The sequence below is a fragment of the Oryzias melastigma genome, linkage group LG4 (assembly GCF_002922805.2).
Source record: "Oryzias melastigma strain HK-1 linkage group LG4, ASM292280v2, whole genome shotgun sequence".
In the NCBI taxonomy this organism is placed as follows: domain Eukaryota; kingdom Metazoa; phylum Chordata; class Actinopteri; order Beloniformes; family Adrianichthyidae; genus Oryzias; species Oryzias melastigma.
In genome coordinates, this window is record NC_050515.1 from 4,055,366 (window position 1) to 4,074,300 (window position 18,935).

Consider the following 18,935-nt stretch of genomic DNA (forward strand, 5'->3'; position numbering starts at 1 on the left):
CAGAGATTTCATCTTGGTATCAAAATATTCAGCTTGTTCAGAACATTACTGCTTGTATTTTTGGTATTCATCAACTTTATAGTTTTTGCAAGCTTCCTTTTTTGGCTAATTTGGCATCTACTAAGGTTTTTTTTTTTTTTAAAGTAAAATTTAACAATTTTAATTAAATCCTGAGTTAGCTAATATTTCACCAACATGCTGATATTTTGAGTTAATTTGTTATCTACTGTTTTTTTTCAGCCAATTTCAGAGTTTAGCTAGTATTAAAGCAATGTGCTAGCTTTCTGGCTAATTATGCATCTAGTGAGGTTTTTCGGCCAATTTTGAGTTTAGCTCATATTTAAGCAACACTAAATATGTTTGCAAACATGGCATGTATTAGGGATTTATAAGCAATTTTATTACAAATTTTTCAGAAATGTATGTTATCTTCAGCGCTCTTTCATAGTTTTTAAATGAAATTTCGCATCTTTTAGCAAATTTAACATTTTGCATTTTTAGTAAAAAGCTTTAGCATCTTGACCGACTACTTTCAGTAAAGAGCATTCACATTAGCATTATTGCAGCTAATGCAACTTTTCTAGTCTCCAGCAACCCCACACGGGACATTACAGGTTTGGAAAATAAATATATTTTTAGCTGATTTTAGCTGAATAATTTTCTAAAAGACAAAACAAATATTACCTTCATCTTATGAAGTCTTCTCCGTAGCTTTTCTCTTTAGAAACCTTCGAAACATTTTTTTCTGATTTAATTTTTCATTTTTTCATCACGATGCAAAAACCAGCAACAGAAACGATGTTTGTGCAAATTCTTTTATTGTGGAGTCCACTTCAAAGTTAACTTTACTGAACTGGAGCGGACCCCCGCCCCAGAACCTTCTCAGTGAAAAGTGCTGCGCGAGTGGCAGGAAGACGTTCTGAGGAACCATCAGAACTCTCAGCGGTCTCCTGATCCAGACCAACATTCCTCAAGAGCTTTCAAATTCTTCAAGCCGATCAGAAGCTTGAAGCTTATGGAGACGCTGCGGGTTCCACGCTGGGACTCTGAAGCTAAAGGAAAGCTGAGGTAAGCACGGCGCCCCCTCTAGGACATCCACAGAACTGCTCTTTATAGGACAGCTGGCGGTCCAGTGGACTCCAGATGCAGAAGGATTACTGAAGGGTTTGACTGTCTTCAGTCTGAGCTGAACGTCTCAGATCTTTATTTAAAATGAGATCAAACACAAAACAAACTTAAACATAGAGATGTGAGGAGATGAAATTTCCCGTCACTGCAGGAACGCGGTTCAGAGACAGAAACCGGAGATCCGCCAGCGCCCACATTCAACCCAAAACTCTAGCAGAACGGAACCAGCTCGCCTAAGATAAACTTTCACGTGAGATTAAACCACATTTATGGATTAGTGGAATTATGTTTAAGTCAACCGTTAGCTCAGGATCTGCTCCACCAGCTGTAGATCATTTCTGGACTTTCTGTACTAAAATAAAAAGGTTTAAGCCCCTCCCACTCATTACAGTTTCACCATCCCATAATGTAGGGGGGGGAGGAACAAAAGACCATTCCAATCATTTCTGCAATTCCTCTTCAGCCCCGCCCACCTGTGATGTCATCAAAATTTAAATTAGTTCAAGCGTTTCCTCCCTTAAGCGCTACATTAATCAGTCGCCACACATGCACACAAACACGTGCACGCCTCTCCAATCTAGAACTGAGAAATACAGATTAATGATTTTTTTAAAAAGAAAGAAAAGGTTTTGTCCTCCGGTCAGGTGAGGTCAAAATGGGCGGGTCTTAAGTTTGTGAAGTCCTATCACAGGACTGGAGGGATCGTTCTCGTCTTTCACGGCTCAGAGCCACCAGAAGCGCACGTAAACAATCAGCATGATGAAGAAGACCCCCCCGGCAGCCAGCTTGGCGTAGGTGGAGCGGGTGTTCAGGTACTTGGCGTCGCTCCTGTACTTCTTGGACAGGCTGGACAGGTTGCTGGCCTTGGAGTCTAAAGCTGCAGGGAGGAGAAGATCCAAAGATCCAGAGTCAGGCCGAGGAGTCCTCAGGCTATGGAGGCGTTTCTGACTCATAATTAAAATAAAAGTCCATTCTAGAAATGATTCTTCATTTTCTCAATGTAACTGCATTACTTGTCTCTAAAATTAAATGAAAAAGCAACAGTCCAAATGGCTTTTTCTTTTTCCTCTTCAACACCGCTCATTCTGTAACTCAATAATAATGATAAAGAAAATCGCATTTGACGTTTCATTTTCAAAAAGTTTTCTAGTAAGTCTGTACCAAAATTCTATTAAAAATATCAAATTTAAAGATTAAAATTGATTAAGAGAAATACTTTTTCATTTTCACACTTTAACTGCATTACTTGTCTCTAAAATTAAATGAAAAAGCAACAGTCCAAATGGCCTTTTCTTCAACACTCCTGATTCTGTAACTTACTTAAAATGATTAAAACAAAGTGCATTTGACATTTCATTTTCAAAAAGTTATTTAGTAAATTTTTTACCAAAATTCAATCAAAAATATCACATTTAAATATTAAAATGCATAAACAGAAATGCGTTTTCATTTTCCGAATGTAACTGCATTGTCTCTTAAATCAAAAAAAGCAATCCCCCCAAACAGCTTTTTCTTTTTCTTCAACACCGCTCATTTTGTAACTTAATTTTAATGATTTTTAAAAATGGCATTTGAAATTTCATTTTCAAAACGTTTTTTTGTAAATTTTTACCAAAATTCAATTAGAAATATCTCACTTAAATATTAAAATGCATAAACAGAAATGCATTTTCATTTTCTCAATGTAACTTCATTATTTGTCCCTAAAATAAAAAAAAGGCAATTCACCAAACGACTTTTCCATTTTCTTCATAATCACCGCTCATTCTGTGACATAAAGTGACAAAACCAATGAAGAATGCTCTTTTGGATTCACGTCTCACTGCTCAAAAAGTGTCTCATAAATCAGTTTGAGTCAGTCGTTCTGAGAGGCGTACGACGATGACGTCAGAGCTCCTCCTCCTCTGCTGTGGTTGGTGCTATCGGCAAACGACACGCCGTTCTCATTGACTTATGTAGTGCAAAGGTAAAAAAGGGAAAGAAGAGGACAAACGAGCTCAAAGAATTATCTCATCATTTACAATTAACTGGTGTTTTTTTCTGGGACAAGCGGGATTCATCGATCGACAGTCTGTTGCTCCCGCCGCGGCTCTCAGGCTGCAGCCGACCCCCTGGTGTTTTTTCAGTCCTTTTAATTATTTTTTTATTTAATTTAATGATGTCACAGAATGGGCGGTGATGATGAAGAAAATGGAAAAGCCGTTCACAGGATTGTTTTTTCACTTTATGCTATTTTCTTTGTCAGTTTAATGAAGTTATGGGATGAGCGAAGTTGAAGAAGAAAAAGAAAAAGTCATTCAGAGAAATGCTTTTTCATTTCATTTAAGGTTGTGAAAACGAAAAGCATTTCCATTGTTGACTTTTATTTTGAATTATGAGTCCCAAACGCTTCCATATCAGACCCCCGTAGATGCAGGCCTCGCTGAGGGAGGGGGGCCTCACCAGACAGAGCTTCTCCTCTCTGAAGGACTTCTTCAATGTTGGCCACCATGATCCGTTGCACGTCCTGCAGCTCCGTGTTGATGCTGCCCAGATTCCTTCTGGCTCGGCTGTCGATGTAGGACTTCTTGGTTTTCTGGATGTAGGTGTCTGAAGGACAGAAGGTCACTGTGAAAAACTAACCAGCTACTAACCAGAATTTGTTTTTCTAAAAATTGAGGATAAAAAAAAAATCTGACAGTCTGTGTATTTTAGGCAAAAAAAAATTGACTTTCATTTTTTTTAATTCAGTGTCTCTATAGGGGCTCCGTACCAAGGCAGTAGGCAGCAGAAAAAATACGTTTTTTGGTGATTTTTTAGTTTGTTTTTTGGGTAGTTAAAGGGTTAAACTGGAATAAATTATACTGATAATCCTTAATAAGAAAACTCAGGTTGTAAATGAGAAATTGTTCTCAATGGACCTACCTGGATAAATAAAGGTTTAATGTTAATGTTTCATGTTCCCTGTGATTCTGGCCTCTACCCATAGGTGGTGCACTACAAATACACTGAGCTTTGTTTAGGTCTGGGGTCTGCATCCTTCAACACTTCAAGAACCATTCGGGTCCAAAACCCACCAGGAGCCACAAAGTCTTCACTCACCCTTTAGAAAATAAGATACTGATTTATATTTATTTTTGCTATTGACATGATACATTTAAATAAACTATTGTGTTTTTTTGTATTAATAATACATAAATGTGAATACAAAAATACTTTTTTTATAAATACAAATTTTAAATAGATATTTTAAATAAATAGTTTGTAACTTTTTACAAAGTTTTGGATGACTTCCTTTCAAAATAAGACATCCTACACCACAGGATCATAGGATTATTATTAATTATTATTATAGGATCATGTCAGATGCAGCAGATGCAGTAGAAAGTGTAGAGCAGGCATGTCAAACTCAGTTTAGCTCTGGGGCCGGATCCAGACTTTCTGTTCTCAGGTGGGCCGGATCAGTAAAAGAATGTCAACTCCAACTATTTAGCTTTGTTTTTCAGTACTATGCTTTATCATTCAGCCTAAATTTGTACCCTACCCTACATATTATAATCACGGATGACAAGGGATCTTTTCTAAGCACAACACATTTATTCACAAACGATGGAGAAAAAAATTATTTTCATGTTTGGCATTGAATGTGTTAACAACTGGTTTATTTTAACAGTTGAGTGAATGCAGTTTTACACCTGAACCAACTCACCACACTAAACAAACTCAAGTGGGAGCTATGAAAAAAATGTTTTGCCTTAATTATCATACTGCTTTGAAATAATAATAAATAAAAATATATAATAATAAATAAAAATACAAAATAAAAGTTTTAGCAGTGCATGGGCAATAAGATTAGACTACATCAGCTCAAACTACTAGGCTGGGCCTACTGAAGCTGAGAATATACTGCAAAATATTAATTGTCTTTAATATGAAACCAGATTAATCTTATTTTTAATGATCTGTATTTATGAGTGCAAACAAATGTCATGTCATCACACTTTTTTCTCTCTCTCACTGCACTCCTGCAGTCTACTTGCTGCTGCTGGCTCCTGAAACTTGGCATCTTTTTGCCTTTACAAGTGCCTCGATATCAGGTGTCAAATCCTGAGTAGCAGCACATTTAACAATGTCATTCAAGTGTTCATTTGTTAACTTTGAGCGCTGCTTTGTTTTATTATTGTTCATCACAGAGAACACCTGTTCACAAAGATAAGTAGTCCCAAACATGGAGAGAACCTTTGCAGCCACGGCTGTTAATTTGGGGTAACCTGCCCCAAGATACTGATAAAACGTATCCAATCCCACGGACCCAAATTTATCCTTCATAGCGGAATCGCACTGCAAGTCAATAAGCTCGAGCTGAATGTCAGCTGGCACATCAGAAGGCTTCACTGTAAATGGCGAGCGAAAAAAGCCGAATTTGTTCTCAAGTTCACTGAAAACCTGAAACCTCCGCTCAAACTCTCGCAGCAAATCTGTTATGTTGTCTTTATATTTATCCAAATCTGGACGATCCGGTGCCTTCGGACGCCTGGTACTAACTCGTGTCAGTGCCGCATGCTGGACGTGAGCTCTTTAACACATTTACTGCCCTCTAGCGGCCGGAGGGAGCATTTGGTTTGTATTTATTTTAAAAAATCATAACTTTTGATAGAAATGAGCTAGTGACTCGCTTCTTTTTTTGACATACTCAGAAATTTATGACGGGCCGGATTAAATCATCCAATGGGCCGGGTCCGGCCCGCGGGCCGTATGTTTGACATGCCTGGTGTAGAGTCATCAATGATATATATTTAAAAAACTGTTTATTTTACTGTTTCTGGTGCATTTCAGCAACAAATTCATAAGTATAACCAACAAAACCTACGTCAGAGCTACTGAAGTGACACCGACCATTTATTAAAACCATGAGGATCAATTTAAAAACTTGAATCTGCTTTATGTTTCAGTGGATTATAACTTAACGACACTTTAGTTCTGGTTGTTAATAAATTGATTTTTTGTGATAAATGAGGCTCAAAATGAATTCCAAATGTGTCAGAATGACATTGATAAACTGCAAAGGATTGTTGGATATTAACCCTAACCCTGTTGTTGAAGGATTCTGAATGATTGAATGATTAAGTTTTAGAAACAGTAAAAAAAATCTGCAATGGCTGCCCTGAGAGGGTTACGACATATTTTCTGGAGCGCGGCAGAGGTTTACAGGGTTCCTATAAGTTTCTTCAAGTTGTATTTAAGACTTTTTAAGAATTTTTAATGCCATGCATGTCAAAAATTAAGACCAATTTTCCCATTTCATTATTTATTTCCCGTTTTATCAATTCATTTCCTTTTTTGTAATATTCACATGTTTAAAAACTGAAAAAAATAACATTTTGTGAGAAAAACTGCTGCTTCTCATCTCGTTTGTGGTCTGTGCCGTGATGCTTTAGGTGTGTATTCAGCGTATGAGTGCATAACATTAGACAATAACATTACATCACTTGATTGAAATAATCTTAGACGAAAAAATGTAACTTTTGACATTAAATGTGAAATGTATTATTGTTTTGTAAGACTATTTAAATGGAAACTGCAGTTTATCAGGAATTCTCTCCTGCGTTGTGGGCGGGACTGTTTGCGCGGAAGTTAGGTTCTCTAATTTCCCATCAGCCCTTTGTGTACACCACATGTGTCAAAGTCGAGGCCCGGGGGCCGGATCCGGCACTCCAGATCATTTTATTCTATTGTTATTAATGCTCTCATTTCTAACTTGTATAATTTTGACAAAATATATTTTTATGGAGAGTAAAATATTGAAAATTATTTAAGGTTTAAGTTGATTTATTCTGGAATAATATTCCTGCCTTTTTATTATTTATAATTATGTTAAAAAGTTACAGTTTTAAAAATTGGCATTTTGATAGTTTTTTTGATTTTTTGGCATTTACTAAGATTTTTAGGCAATTTTAGTTTAGCTAATATTTCAGCTACATGCTAGCTGTTTTGTCTAATTTAAGCTTTTTTTTAGTTTTTTTTTATATTTTGAAGTTTAGCTTTTATTTTAGCTTCATGGTAGTTGTTTTGGCTAACCTAACTTATTTTTTATTTTATTTTAGGGAAATTTTCATTTAGCTAATATTTAAGCTGGCTATCAGCTTCAGCGTTTTCAGCTGTGAATTTCAGCATATTCAACAGCCCAATTCAGCTTCCAGCATTCACACTAGTGTTATCACAGCTAATGCTATGTATATACTTCATAATTATGTTACAAAGTTACGGTTTTAAAGTTTCAAAATGTAGTTTTAGAGTGTTCAGTAAATGTTTTTCCTGTTCGACCCGTGACCTGAGTTTGTTTTGGATTTTGTCTCTTGTGCGATTGAGTTTGACCCCCTGATCTCCACTGTCCTCGCTAGCTTATTACACCTCACAAGCCCAAGCTAACAGTAGCGTAGCAAAACAAAAGCAAACAAAAATAAACTGTTTTGATCCAGATTCCAGCTCAGACGAGGAACACAAGGATGTTCATGGATCTATTTGTCTACAAGTGGATGGGTCAGAATGGGGTAGAGCTGGGAGCTTGTGGCCCCGCCCACTGCTGCATCACAAAGCTGAGCTTTTTATCTACTCCTGATTAATACTTGAATAAAGAAATACTCAGAAATAGTTTTAATCTTAAATTATTGTACACATGTTCTCCACTACAAGGAAAAAGCTCCAAAAACACATGAACCCTTCTGCTCTCTTTGGGGTCCAGATGACCCCAAAGAGAGCAGAAGGGTTACAAACACCATTTCCATTGGGGTGTGTCTTCAGGTCTTTACCATCTGCTCTTCATGTGGTTTCTCTCTGACTTTAGCTCACCAACCGTTTACAGATCAATAGATCTAAAATGGATCTTTCCATAACCGCGTCCACGCATCATCACATGCAGAGTTCTTACCAAACTCGATGAAGGAGTACGGCCGGGAGACTGTCGGGACCTTCTTCCCGTGCTGCTCATGAAACTCCGCCTGCAGGTCCTCCAGGTAAGCAAAGGCCAGCTTCTTAGGAAAGCTGGCTTCACACAGCACCAGGTAACACACTCCTTTCTCGATGCAGTAGCTGGAAGGAGACGCAGCATCATCTCTCTTATTTATTGGGTTTCTTTGCCCTGAAATTGAACAGCATTCCTGCTTGTACCCACTGAAAGGCCATGGAGCCCGCCTCCAGAGTGCAGCGTGACGGACTCTGCTCGTTCAGCTTCCTGAAGAGCTGCTTCGCTTGGCTCTGGTACTGCTGCAGATCTCGACCCAGCTGGAGCGACACAAGAACACCCACCGTCACCACGGACGCCTCGCACCCAAAAGAAGCTCAGGTAGGTCCAGGTGGAGGACATCACGGCGACCGGGTTCTAGTCGAGAGCAGAGACCGCCCACAGAGCGGGCGTGGGAGTGTCCCTGCTCACAAAGCGCCGGACGCACAGACTGACGCCGGTTCTGACAACGTTCACATCAAACACTGAGACCACATCCTCTCCATCACTGCAGCAGCACAGACACACGGGAGCACAAGGCAGAGGACACAAACCTTCTCACTTCCCTTCAGGAAAGCAACAAGACAGTAAAGGAAAAGAAGTTAGACTTCCGTCATTTCAAAATAAAACACCTCAGACTTCTAATGAAGCTCAAGTCAGAAAAGTAACATGAACGTTTACTGTCAGGATCCGTCCAAGACGCTGAAAACACATCACCATCTGGTGGACAAACGGTGTAATTGCAGTTACCTGAAACTACGTACGTTTGACGTTTTTTAATGATTTCGTTTTTTTTTATTTTAAAGCTAAAACTTTCCAGTATTTTCACTGAGTTTATTCAATTATTCATTTAAAAATCACAGAGACTGTAGTAAATAATGGAGAGAGTCCGTTTCTACAGGCCTGGATGAGTGAGAAATGTTGAAGCAGAAACGACAGTGATGCGATGCTCACGGAGCTTTAGAGCCCAGAAACACCTGAAGACGCTCAGCGGCCTCATCTTGGACGGTGTTCGGTCAAACGGAGCCCCGGGAGCGGCGGCGCAGCTGGAAACTGAGAGCTCCGGTGTCGCTCCAGACTAGGAACGATCCAATGTACCGGCTCGGATCAATAGAGTTTATCTATCGTATGTTACGGTGAATCAATAAGGAATTAACAGCAGCCCGAACGCAGAGAGAAATGAAGGCTAAAACCGTCAACCTGCTCGTCCTCCTGCATGGAGGCGGCCAGCGGAAGTCCGTCCGCCAGCCTGGCGATCATCGTGAGCAGCACCATCTCCGCCGGTGTTCCGCTGACCCTCCGCGGCCCTCAAAGTGCTCCGGTGAGCTGGCAGCAGCGCGTGCGTGACAGCTCGTAAAAAGTGACAACACCGCAAGAGACGCGCTGAGCTGGCCGGAAACGCCGCAGCTTTCTGTGCAGCAGCCAAATGGCGTCGACCGGAAAACAGGCGGAACCAAAGTCCCGGCAGAAGAGTTCCGCCCTCGATTCAAACGGTTCTTCCAGCATTTTCTGTACATTTTGCCGTGTTTTTAAAACAAAAGATCAACTTATGGAAGGATTTTTAAACACAAATCACAGAAGCTAAATTACGACGGAGTTTTAGGGTCAACATGAACATAATCCGAGGGGAAAAGGCGTAAAATTATGAGGACAACGTCGGGGAGAACGTCAAACTTCTACAAGAATAAAATAGTAAACTTATGACGAAAAACGTCATTTTTTAAAGAAAAAAATCGTAAATTACGGGAACAAAAAGGACAAATATTCAAGAAGTAGTAAATAAAAAGTCTAAATTTTACAATAATAAAGCTTCAAAGTTATGAGGAGAAAAATTGAGTAGGCCTATAAACTCATAAAACTGTGATGAGAGAAAAGAAGCTTGACGAGAATAATGTTGTAAACTCGTGAGAATTTGTGGTAAAATTAGGAGAAAAAAGTCAAACATTTGCAAGAGTAAATTTATAAATTTAGAAAAAAAAGTATAACGAAAGAGGTCAAAATTTCACAAGAATAAAGTATTATGAAGAAAAAAATAATAAAAGTCTGAGGTATAATATCAGCGTTTTACGAGAATCGGGTCATTAAACGATGATGAGGGAAAAAGACAAAATTTTACGAGAATACAGTTATCAGGTCATCAGAGATCTTCCTAAACGTCTTAGGAAAATGTAACATTTCACGAAACAAAAGTTGTGCAGTTATTACATTTCATCAGAATAAAAAACTAAATTTATGATTTAAAAATGATTAATTTTACAAAGTCATGCTTTTTGGAAAATAAAGTTGTATTTAAACAAACAAAACATTTACAAGTAGGCCAAACGCAGATCCATGAAGTTTGTGAGCTGTGAACTCACTGTTCCTGAGAAATAATACAATCAAATTAAAATCTAGTTTTAATGAACTGTTTACAACATAAACAAACGTGACGTTTGGTTGTCTTTACATATTTAAACCAACAGGTAACATTTTATTTTTTTAAAAAGCCCAATTTCTTTTCTCTAAAACTATGATTTCTTGAAGCTTAAATTCTGTGTTCATTCTTGTAAATTGTTGATTTTGTTCTTATAATTGTACAACTTTGTGCTCCGACAGTTTTGATTTATTTCTCATATATTTGTCTGTTTTTCTTCTTTAACGTGTCCCTAACACTGTCATACTATGTTGGAGTAACGATTACATAAAAATCATACTTGAAATATATTAAAGATATTATATTCCAAAAATATAAACAATTGAAAAATGTTGGTTATTTTCCCTACATGTTACAGTTAGGCTACATTATGTGTTTAAACTAAATAATCCACCTTTGTTTGTATTTGCTATCAGTTATTTTTAACCATTTGAGAGGGAAAATGTGCGGGCCTACCGATGGCGAAGTTAAATAAACGTTTTCTCCTTCCACTGTCATTAAAACAACATGTTTGCATGTTGTTTTGTGGTAATAAATAAGAGTTCTTCCTTCCTGTGTGGTTACACTGAAACCAGCGATGATTAAGTATAGACGAGACAGCCGTGAATTTATGAGAGAAAACATCATAGATTTATTAGACTTTTAGTGACACAAAGTAACGAAACATTTTCTAAAATACAATCTTTAATACGAAATTATTTTCCCTTTTACTGCCTTTCAGAATAAAGAGAAAACTAAAACACAAACAAGCGAAGAAATCTTTTCTTTGTGATGCCTGTTATTTAGTCGTTCAGCTTTTCTCTGAGTCTCACTGGCGTTAAAGTCTTACAATCACCACAAGTTTCCAAAAATGTCAAATTAAACACAGAGTTGGTTAAAGTGGCTCAAAAAGTGTAAAAAGAGTGATTTAAAGGTGAAGTCCGATCAATGCTGATGATCTATAAAGATCTTAGGTGAAATTTTCAACACACACGTGTTCACATAAAAAGGTTTATAAAACACAAAGGAGGAGCAGATGAGCAGCAACGTCTGAATTAGCACCATTACAAACAAACATACTTTTTATGGATGAAATAGAAACATTTAAAGGTAAAAACATTAAAAATTTCCATAAAAAACTGTTCTTCCCTTAACTGAAGGAGCATTTCAAGTTTTGTAAAAATTGTAACTGTTTCTAAAAATGTGCCTGAAACTCCCGAGTGGACGTCTTGGAGGTGGGACCACCGCCTGTTTCTCAGTCCTCCAGCGTGAAACGACTCCGCCGCCGTTGATGAGACGCAGGTCGGCTTCGGGTTTAGGGGAACACGCTGCGGTACTTCTGGAGAATCTGCTGCGAGCGCTCCAGAGGACACTGCAGCAGCGGGAGGCGGGGGGGCCCCAGATGCAAGCCGGACACCTCCGCCATCAGCTGCTTGTTCACGCCGACGTCAAAGCCTGGAAGTCACAGAAAACCAGCTGTAACCGTCAGCAAAATCCCTCCGCGGTTCCCAGAGTCACTGACATCACTCACCGAGTCTCATAGCAAAACTCAGCAGCTCCTGCATCTGGAACTGAACTCTCAGTTAGACAAAAGAAACAAACTCCAATGAAGCAGCAGACGCATCGGCAGTACCTGGATGGCTCTGGCCTGGATGAGGTCCCCCCCCTCAAATGCTGACAGAAGCTTGTTCATGTGACTCCCGATGTAGTTGAACGTGCTGCAAGAGGAGACACTAGTGAGAGACACGAGCGGAGAGACGTGAGGACCACGTCACGGAGAGTCACCGACCTGCCCACCGCTCCGTGGGCCCCCATGGCCAGCGCCGCCAACAGTTGCTACGGGAAAAAGCAGCAGCGTCAGGTTTGGAGGATTGTGTGGTTGCAGAGCATCAACAACATTCAGAGGCTTAACAAAGAACCCAACCAGGACCTGAGCGCAGACGACCCCGACGACTGCCCAGGTCAACATCTGCTGGAGGGAATTCTAGATTTATGCGGAACTTTGGATCTGTGGGTGCGTATTCTAGATTTGTGCGTTTGTAATTCCTGATTTGTGTGTACGTAATTACGTAAAATATTTATATTTTTAAAGGGATACATGTTCTTAAAACACTTATTTAGACTTTTTTATATGAATTATTAGGCGTATCTGTTAAACAAAGTGGGAAAAATGTCACGTTTTACAGGATATTATTGACAATCTAAGTTTAAAACGGCTGATAAAAAAACTCTGATGACCCAGCATTCTAGTAGTACTTGAACGCATCACTCACAGAGAATCTCTGAGAGAAAAGAGTCTCTCCATAGATTTGTGCGTAACTGAGGTTTTGTGTAACAAGTGATTAACGTGGGATTCATAGACATTTTCCTGTGTAATTAGTTTGAAGCTGTTGTAATCTTAATTTGACTTGTGTAAATTGTACTTTTTATTTTTGTACTTATGGACAGAATGTATTGTGTGAGTTACAAATCAGGAATAATGGACGCATAAATCTGGGTGATACTTGTTTCTCTCTATAATATATTCATATTTTAATTGATTTATTTTTATAACTTGACATACTGTTCATTTGGTGTAAAAGAAATGTAATAATGGAAAACCTAACTTAAATAACTCAAAATTTGACGATCATTTTTCCTGGTGCTGTCTAAGCTGTGTTGGGGGAGGAGGGGGGCGTGCTGTGTTATCTGTTAGTTCTTCTTTAAAAGTTTAAGGATAAGAAAAAGCAACAAAACAAGCCCTCAGGGACAGCTTTAAGGTGAAAAGGGAAAGAAGAGAAGGCAAAACGGACTCAAAGACGTTTGTCTGATTCATTTACAGGCAGTTGCTTGAAAATTCACCCCCCCCCCCACCCCCCATTTTGGTAGGAAAAGATCAATTTAACTGACTTAGTTTTGTTTTCTTTTTGTAAATCCTTAACAACAGAAACCTTAAACCTTTAATAAACCTTTAAAACCTAAACACTGCAGCTGCTGCAGAAGTGCTTAAAGTGGTTATTATTTTAATTTTGAGAGTTCAAATAAAATAAAAACTTATTTATTTATTTATTTTCGGACAGTGGTATTGGTGGACACAAAAATCCCGTTTCTCCTAGAGCGCCATGCAGCTCAGGGCCTGAACCCAACTACCACCCGCCTGCTGTTGGACACTGACCTCGTCCACGCCGTACAGGACGGACCACTGCGGAGGGCTGTGCCGGACGCACTGGCCCAGGTCCATCAGGTCGCTCCCGGAGAACTTTATTCCCCTGAAGGAGGGAATGAGCTGCTGGATTCCGTCCACCAGGTCCACCACAGGCACTGGAGGAGACAGAAGAAACGTCTTCACCTGTGATCTGAGAGGTCATCGTCATCATCATCATCATCATCATCGTCACTGACTGTTGATGCCGGTGATCGCCGGGATCTGGTAATAGTAGAACGGCACGGATGGAGCCACTGAAGCCACTTCCTGCAGGAATTTCCTCAAAGCTTCTGAGTGAGGAGGACAGGAGGGAATGGTCTTCTTCCTCAGGTGAGTTTGCTGCACGTTTCTACTCCAGACAGCGAGACTCACCTGCAGTTTGGGGCTTGAAAAAGAAGGGGGCGATGACGGCGATTCCGTCGGCTCCGATCTGAGCGGCGTGACGCGCCTGGAAGAGCGTGGAGAAGCAGGAGAACCAAAGTCAGGGTACATTTCAAAGGCTTACTTCTGTGTTCTGTGATCTTTGAAAATTCAGTTTTTTAATGGGAAAATATGTTTTAATCAACATTGTGAGCAAATTGTCTGAAGTTTTAATTAGATGAGTATTGAGGCAAAATGATGGTTCAAATCAAGATCTGCTTAAAGTGAACGAAAAAACAGACGGAAAATTTGAAGAAGAAAAAAGGAAAATTTAAAGCAGTTTCAACTGGAAAATATATATTGAAAACTTGAAGGAATTATTGAAAATGTGAAAATATAATAATGAAAATGTGAGAAAATAGTATTGAAAATTAGAAAAAAACATAAATTTGAAACTTAAAAAAAAATCTAAAACTGTTACCAGTTAAAAAAATGTTTATTTGTAATTTCAACTTTACTTTTTTTTCCTTTTCATTCTTTGCTCTCTGGGAAGGAAAAACAAAAAAGATGAAAGTACAAATAAACTTCTTTTAATTGGTAACAGTTTTAGCTTTTTTTTATGTTTCAAATTTCCTTTTAGACAAATGTTCTGTTTTCTTTAAGTTTTCAATAATATTTTATTAATGTTTAATAATTACTTCAAGTTTTCCATTTGGATTTTTAAGTTTAAAACTGCCTTCAAATGTATTTTGGATTTATTTTCCATCTGTTTTTTGGTTCTCTTTGAGCAGATCCTGCTTTGACCTCCTCCAAATGCTCCTGAACCCTCAGAGGTTTGTTCTCCTTCCATCTGAAATCGTCTGTTAGCAGCTTTGGGCCTCAGCCTGGATCTACTCAGATTAAAACCTTCGATCTGAACTCCCAGGTTTCTCCCTCAGGACTTTGATTCGTTCCCCGCCAGCGGAGCAGCGACTCACCAGATCCTGCGAGTCGCTCAGACTCATGGCGCCGACGTGCACGATGACCTGATCCATTCTGTGGACACGCAGAAGGTCAGCACGCCTCAGCCCTTCGAGGCTCTCGGCGCTGCGATGCAGACTCACCTGCCCCGGGCCGTCCGGCACCACTCCTCCGCCAGAGCCTTCCTCTCGGCCACGGACAGAGACATGCTCTCCCCGGTGGTGCCGTTCACTGTCACCACACAGAACCGTCATTCACAGAACTCGGACTTTCTGATGAGATTCAGCGACTAAAGTGAGAATTTCACTAATATGTTGGAGAAGCTTCAGTGTTGGACATTTTTATTTCACAGTGCAAATAAGAACTTAAGAGGACAAAAAAAGACATTATGACACTTTAACCTCTAATCCTAGAAGCTTCTCAACTCGGATGGAAGAGAACGCAACAACTGCAGGCCCAGTTTTTGTTCCAGACAGACTCTGATGAACATTTCCTCTGTTTCTACTGGAATGACTCAATAGTGCTGATTCTGAAACTGTGTGGCCACAAGAAAAGGTCACCATGGACAGTATATGAGAGCTGAGTGACTCCGCCCCCTAGTGTCCCACAGAGACATAAACAGCCTTTATGGAGTCATTCTATTGGTTAGAATAATCATTTTTGCTCTGATATGTTTTTTAAAATCTTCTTCATAATCCTCTGTTTTGTTTTTGTCTGTAGTTCAAGTTCTAAACTGACCAATCAGATGCCTCTGTAGAAGTAGGCGGAGCCTGCGGATCCCCACCTACAACGTCCAAAATGTTGGACAGATTTTGTGGGGGTGTGGCCTTCCAACAAGCTCACTCCCGACTGGATAAAGTAGTTGCCATAGAAATGTTGACTCAGACCGACTCGACCAATCACTGCCTCCTGACGACATCTGGCTCCAACGCGGCGGCGTCCGTGTTGTGACAAAAAGGCGATTGACTTGACTTTGGAATAAACCGTTTTCTATGGACGACGATATTTGGACTCAAACTGACGAACGTCTTTTCCTCAAACATCGAGGGGATTCCTGCGTGGTTGTTACAGAAATCAGGAGCCGCTCATCCCACCAGCGGGGGTTAAATGTCTAAAGATAACCACCGGTGCAGGTATTAGCCAATGGGAGGCTGACACGTGGCGGTGAGTTTTCTGAGCAGACAGTGAATCCTCCCTGTTTGGTTCCCTTAACAAGAACTCACATTCTCCTGCTGGTTCCAGAAATGTGTGAAATTTGCCCCCTCTCCTGGGGGAGGGGTGAGCTGCAGACACAGCTGTCCCAGAAGTTCCTTTTATAGGCGTTCATCGCGTGGGGGGGTCATGGGTCACGTGTGTTTACAGAGGGGAGGGTGAAGGCTGGGGTGAGGTTTTACTGGGTTTACTGTGAATGTTTTAAATGTAAAGTGCTTTGAGTTGTACATGCATGAAACGCACTTTTTTAGAAATAAGTTTGATTTGATCGGCACAACGGACCTATGGAGCTAAATATTTGAAACCCAAATAAAAGATTTTGATAAAACTCTGATTTTTACAGTCGTCTTGGGACAACTTCAGACATGATAGTTCAGACTAAACGGACATTTTCTGACCGTAATTATCACAGTTCTCAGAGTCAGTGAACGCACCGGGACTGAAGTTACCACCCTCAGTGATTTTGATTGGTCCTAAGAGTTAGCCCCGCCCCAACGTGGCCAAAACTTTTGAAACCGAAATTTTCAGATTCAAAAACAAAAAAACGAAAGAGCTGAAACTGAAAAAAAAAGTTTTTAAATGGTAATTTTGAGTTTTTAAACTTAAAAACAGAACATTTGAAGGTGAAAATAATTCAGTTTATTTTTGAATAGCAAAAAGTTTTGGACATTTTTCCTTTTTTTCTTTTTTACCAAACACTAATATTTTTTTCAATTTGTTTTTTTTTTTTGGGTTTCAAATATTTATGGCCCCAAATAGCTCCATACAGCAGCAGCAGCTGAAAAACGTTTTAAATCACACGTTTGTCCAAACGCTGGAAACAACTCAGAAAATGAATCGAATCAAATCAAATGATTCGTGTGAATATATTTATTTATCCTTTTTAAAGATCACATCAGTATGGTGAGAGCATTTGGATCATGTACAGAACTGATGTAACAGTTAATTTTTTTCCCTTTTCACTAATTTACCATAAAACTCTCCTTACATTGTCGATTTCTGGACTATGTTGGAAAACTCCTGATGTCCCTGATTTATCTTACATAGAACTGGTTTCCACCAGTCACTGTTCTCTGCAGCTGTTTTTGTTTGTGTTCTCTGTTTGTTGAAAATTGAAAAATTATATATATATCACATCAGACTCAAGCCACTAACTTATTTTGGGAATTCCAGGAACAGATTTGAGCGATGAAATAACAAGTTTAACATTTTTTAAAGTTAAGTGAAGTTTTAGGGAAGATGAACTTTGACGGATGTCTGAAGTTTCTAAAATGTTATTTTACTCACCAAATATGGACTTTACGCCTTGCTTCTCTATCAGGTACTGGACATATGGACCAATCACTGATAGGTTGATTTCACTGATGAAGAAACGAGTGAGGGAAACATCAGAAACCTAAACATCCCACAGGAGGAAACAGATTCTGCTTACGGGACATAAAACATGGTGACGGTTAGATTCCTTACCCCTCTGTGGTGAACGGAGTGAATGTGGCAGCGACGAGCCCGGTCAGCTTTCTGCTGTCTGTTTCAGGCGCCATGGTTGACATAATGAACTCTATGCAAAAATACAGGAATAGATTAATCGACTTATCAACTAAATATGACGGAGGAGTAAAAGGAAACATATTATCTTAAGTGTTTAAAGGGTCTACGACACCATGAATCAGTATAAAAAAACTACACGATGTAATTACGTTTTATATTTGACATTTCTAATCAATAAGTCAAATAAACGGCTTACATGATTATTCAAACTCCAATTAATCAATCATAATCATATTTATTGTTTGTCATACATCCATCGCTCCTCTGTGACTTACAGCGGCAAAACCCGCTGCCTGCTAACAATACGTTTGCATTAACTGTCCAATAAAAATCACTAAATACAAAACTCTAATTTCTGCAAAAATGAATGCAGGAGGAAAAGTGCACGTGACTCAGCGTACCTTAAAGACCGGAAGTCCTCCGCGTGCTGTGGCAAGAAAGTCTCTGTCCTGAAAACTCCGCGATTTTAATTTATACCCCGAGATTTTGTGCCAGTTCAACACTTTTCTGCATTTGTTGACATTCCAGTCATGTGAGACGACCAAGGAGTCAGGCGACAGCGCACAGACTCATGGGAGTTGTAGTCAAAAGATTAAAAATGAACCAATACAAAACCCTGTTCGTGCAAATATTTCATATTTGAACTACAAAATCACACGTTTTTCTTTTATTTTGTCATATTTATTCTTACTAGGTGCTATAATTTAACTGGTTTAGACCATCGGCTTCTATAAGAGTTGGGAAAATCGCGTAAATAAAAGTAACATTATTGATTATATGAATTAGCATCGAAATGACAGTAAAATGTCCGCTTTGTTTTACTACATTAGGAAAAAACACCTGTCGCGACGCCTAAATATCTTTTCGTTGGATGCATTAAATGCGTGGCGATTAAGTGTCAAATTTCCGAACCACCCTCAAATGCCTCAGCACATTTGATAGAGCTGTGGTTAAATAACGAGACCATCCCTGGATTTTGACTGGAAGGAACACGAGTTGCAGTTTCTGCTTCTCTTTTTTTATTTTAAATTTCTTAGAGTTAAAATGAGCTGTTTAACCTAAAATTTGTAAAGAATTTGCCTTAAATACGGTATTGTGCCATTTTAAAACAGCACCTGCACGTAAAAAATAAATGAAGTAGCACCTAAAAACTGAACTCAGGTATAAAATAC

At 39.2% G+C, this 18,935-nt stretch overlaps 2 protein-coding genes and 1 long non-coding RNA gene across 4 annotated transcripts; 1 reads left to right on the top strand and 2 right to left on the bottom strand.

The window, feature by feature from the left end:
* Nucleotides 1-801: 801 nt before the first annotated feature.
* sec22bb (SEC22 homolog B, vesicle trafficking protein b) lies at nucleotides 802-9,524 on the bottom strand. Of its 2 annotated transcripts, XM_024259019.2 has the most exons (6): nucleotides 9,308-9,519; nucleotides 8,662-8,673; nucleotides 8,279-8,388; nucleotides 8,036-8,196; nucleotides 3,571-3,717; nucleotides 802-2,005 (listed from the first exon to the last, which is right to left on the bottom strand). In XM_024259019.2, exons 1-6 carry the CDS (start codon nucleotides 9,380-9,382, stop codon nucleotides 1,851-1,853), a joined length of 660 nt encoding a protein of 219 aa, XP_024114787.1. In that variant the 5' UTR covers nucleotides 9,383-9,519; the 3' UTR covers nucleotides 802-1,850. The 2 variants fall into 2 exon arrangements, with proteins under 2 accessions (XP_024114787.1, XP_024114788.1); XM_024259020.2 differs by lacking the exon at nucleotides 8,662-8,673 and having other exon boundaries at nucleotides 9,308-9,524.
* LOC112136957 lies at nucleotides 7,978-15,026 on the top strand. The gene is made up of 3 exons (XR_004947707.1): nucleotides 7,978-8,120; nucleotides 8,260-14,169; nucleotides 14,835-15,026. It is a non-coding gene; the product is annotated as an uncharacterized LOC112136957 (long non-coding RNA).
* Nucleotides 11,128-18,635, bottom strand: npl (N-acetylneuraminate pyruvate lyase (dihydrodipicolinate synthase)). The gene is made up of 12 exons (XM_024259018.2): nucleotides 18,165-18,635; nucleotides 17,683-17,773; nucleotides 17,503-17,576; nucleotides 15,147-15,234; nucleotides 15,021-15,078; nucleotides 14,056-14,131; nucleotides 13,881-13,973; nucleotides 13,654-13,799; nucleotides 12,289-12,335; nucleotides 12,133-12,217; nucleotides 12,031-12,070; nucleotides 11,128-11,954 (listed from the first exon to the last, which is right to left on the bottom strand). Exons 2-12 carry the CDS (start codon nucleotides 17,763-17,765, stop codon nucleotides 11,815-11,817), a joined length of 930 nt encoding a protein of 309 aa, XP_024114786.1. The 5' UTR covers nucleotides 17,766-17,773; nucleotides 18,165-18,635; the 3' UTR covers nucleotides 11,128-11,814.
* Between the last annotated feature and the right edge of the window lie 300 nt (nucleotides 18,636-18,935).

Excerpts from the sequence above, each read along its gene's own strand:
- sec22bb (XM_024259019.2), bottom strand. The coding sequence starts at position 9,382 with ATGGTGCTGCTCACGATGATCGCCAGGCTGGCGGACGGACTTCCGCTG. Across the intron at positions 3,718-8,035 it reads GTACTCCTTCATCGAGTTTG|ACACCTACATCCAGAAAACC; the intron begins GTAAGAACTCTG and ends TCTGTCCTTCAG. Across the intron at positions 2,006-3,570 it reads GAGAGGAGAAGCTCTGTCTG|CTTTAGACTCCAAGGCCAGC; the intron begins GTGAGGCCCCCC and ends TCCTCCCTGCAG.
- npl (XM_024259018.2), bottom strand. The coding sequence starts at position 17,765 with ATGTCAACCATGGCGCCTGAAACAGACAGCAGAAAGCTGACCGGGCTC. Across the intron at positions 15,079-15,146 it reads TGCCGGACGGCCCGGGGCAG|AATGGATCAGGTCATCGTGC; the intron begins GTGAGTCTGCAT and ends GCGTGTCCACAG. Across the intron at positions 12,336-13,653 it reads TCCTGTACGGCGTGGACGAG|CAACTGTTGGCGGCGCTGGC; the intron begins GTCAGTGTCCAA and ends TTTTTCCCGTAG.